Source organism: Lottia gigantea, assembly GCF_000327385.1.
Source record: "Lottia gigantea unplaced genomic scaffold LOTGIsca_170, whole genome shotgun sequence".
NCBI lineage: Eukaryota > Metazoa > Mollusca > Gastropoda > Lottiidae > Lottia > Lottia gigantea.
In genome coordinates this window covers 392,041-394,295 of record NW_008708134.1, presented here as the reverse complement: position 1 = coordinate 394,295, position 2,255 = coordinate 392,041, and the positions used below count along the sequence as shown (strand labels likewise).

Sequence of the window (2,255 nt, the reverse complement as noted above, 5' to 3'; positions counted from 1 at the left end):
AATTCCGTATCATTCTTTCCTTTACATAATCATTTTCAGACACCAACCCACCTTCATTTAATTTATCCCAATTGCTAGACGAAATGTATAAACTATCGGTATCCGTATAGTATATTTCAGGCTTATAAAATCCATCTATCACGTGAATAAAATTATTCATTATTTTTTTACTGTGAGATAAAACGAATGATCCCAAATGACTAGGTGATAGTCGTGTAGATTTAGGTGTACAGTCAAATTCTTTTTCTTCTTCATTTATCTCAACTATATATTGACTATCATTTACTTTTTCATAGTTTATAAGATGTGAATCGAAGTTGGCTTTTAAAGTCGCTTCACTCCATAGATGTCTCGATGTAGTTATATCCTTCTGATTAGATTTACCATACAATGAATTGCCTAATAATTTCATGCAATTACTACCTACGATATTACCTTCTCGTTTATATTTATTTCTTAGATCTCTCAAAATTAAAATATAATCTCTATAGGGTGGAGTTTTAAAATTTTCTTCGTAAACTATACCATCTAATATTTTAATAATTCGTCCATCGGCTTTCACTATTTCTTGAATATCGACCGATGTTAAAACGTCACAACAAAAACCATTTCTGAACCTGATTTTAGTGTCAGTTTCCTTTTTACCTATTCTATTCGTAAAACTGATTTTATCTTTAGCTGGAATGGGTTGGAAGAACATGTTGGTAAGATATTCAAACCAGACTTTTAAAATAGCCGTTCTAGGTCTAAATTTCTACTCATTAAAGAGCTTAACAAATTCTTTATTTTCTTCTTGTCGAAATGGTCTACCACTTTCCGCTCTCGGATATTCGCTGTCTAAATCCGACATGGCGGAAGCGAACAAACCGTTAGCATCAAAGGCCATTAGTTTAGTACATTTTATTTTTTTAAGTCTCGAATGAACCTCCGTTTTATCTTTTGGCGCTATATTCTTTGAATAAATCAATTATATTATCACTTACTGTTTCTGTGTATTCACTTAATACATTACACATTTCATCCATTTTATTCGTTTAATACTTTGTCTGATAAAATATCTTATAAAAGGGTGTGTATGTGAGTAAACTTTTTCTACGTTTTCTTTTTCGGTGTGTTTCGGAACCATTCTAGTAGTTTCATACCATTCTTCTTCAACCATTTCTTTATCGTAATGATATAAATAATACCAACCCTTTAAAGATAAAGAAGGAGCCGTTATATTATTGGAAATATTCTGAAATACAACTTCTTTCATTGCTTGATTGTATTTTATCAAACAAGCTCCGAGACATAACGTATCTCTTTTAGCGTAAGATTCCCAATTATCTTTGGTGTATTTTGCAATATAAATATCGGTGATCTTTCTCAAATTCATTGGTAGATTAGATGAATTACCCCATGCCGCTAAACTAGATGTTTCATGTTGAAAGGAACATATCAAATTAATATTTTGCAAATAATTAGATTTCGGGGAAGGGAGGGTTTGATTCTCCCAAATGTACAGGCCTAGATCTGAAATTAGTTTCATCTTCGGGCAAGTCAATTTCTATACGCACAATTGGGATTAGGGCGAGATCGTCTATTGAGTGGTCGTCGAGGTTGAAATGATTAGAAACAGGCTTGTCTTTCTTTAATTTGATGTCTGACCTATGAGCATTAAAGCGAGTTCGTAAATTATTCTTAGTTTCTCCTACATATTGTTTGGGGCATTTCTTGCATGAAATTAAATATATTACATTCGAATGTTCACATGTTAGATGTTCCTGGATCGGGTACCTTTTATTCGTAGAGTTGCTTACAAAATAATGAGTTTCTGATATAAAGGGACATGTTTTGCATCTACTGGACAATCATGGAGCACTTCTTAAACCTGGAGGTACTTCGGCATAAAGTCTGTTTTTAGCTGCTATCTGTGCTAAGGTGGAATTTTTTATGTTTCGTAAAAATCGTTTAGAGTACCCACGCTCTTTCAGTTTTGAGAAAACAATCGTACAGGCTTGGTTGAAATCAGAAGATCTTGTACAAATTCGATGAAATCGTAAAACTTGTGACTTAATTATACCAGAAAAGGTATGTTTTGGTTGAAAGGAGCTCTTGTGCAAGAGTTGATGACTATCAGTTTCTTTGAAATACACTTTAATATCCAGTTTAGTTGTTTCTGCTATGGAATCTCCCTTAAAGACTGTGGTATCGAGAAAGTCTACGCTTTTGTCACTCACGTTTGTGGTTAGTTTGATAGAAGGATGGTGGTTGTT

General features: G+C 33.1%; 1 protein-coding gene across 1 annotated transcript; it reads right to left on the bottom strand.

Moving 5' to 3' along the window:
- Positions 1-51: 51 nt before the first annotated feature.
- On the bottom strand, positions 52-700 carry LOTGIDRAFT_173762 (hypothetical protein; the record flags this gene model as incomplete). Its single annotated transcript, XM_009051816.1, has 1 exon — positions 52-700. A coding segment is annotated over one exon (649 nt), but the record flags the coding sequence as incomplete, so codon positions are not given.
- Positions 701-2,255: the final 1,555 nt, after the last annotated feature.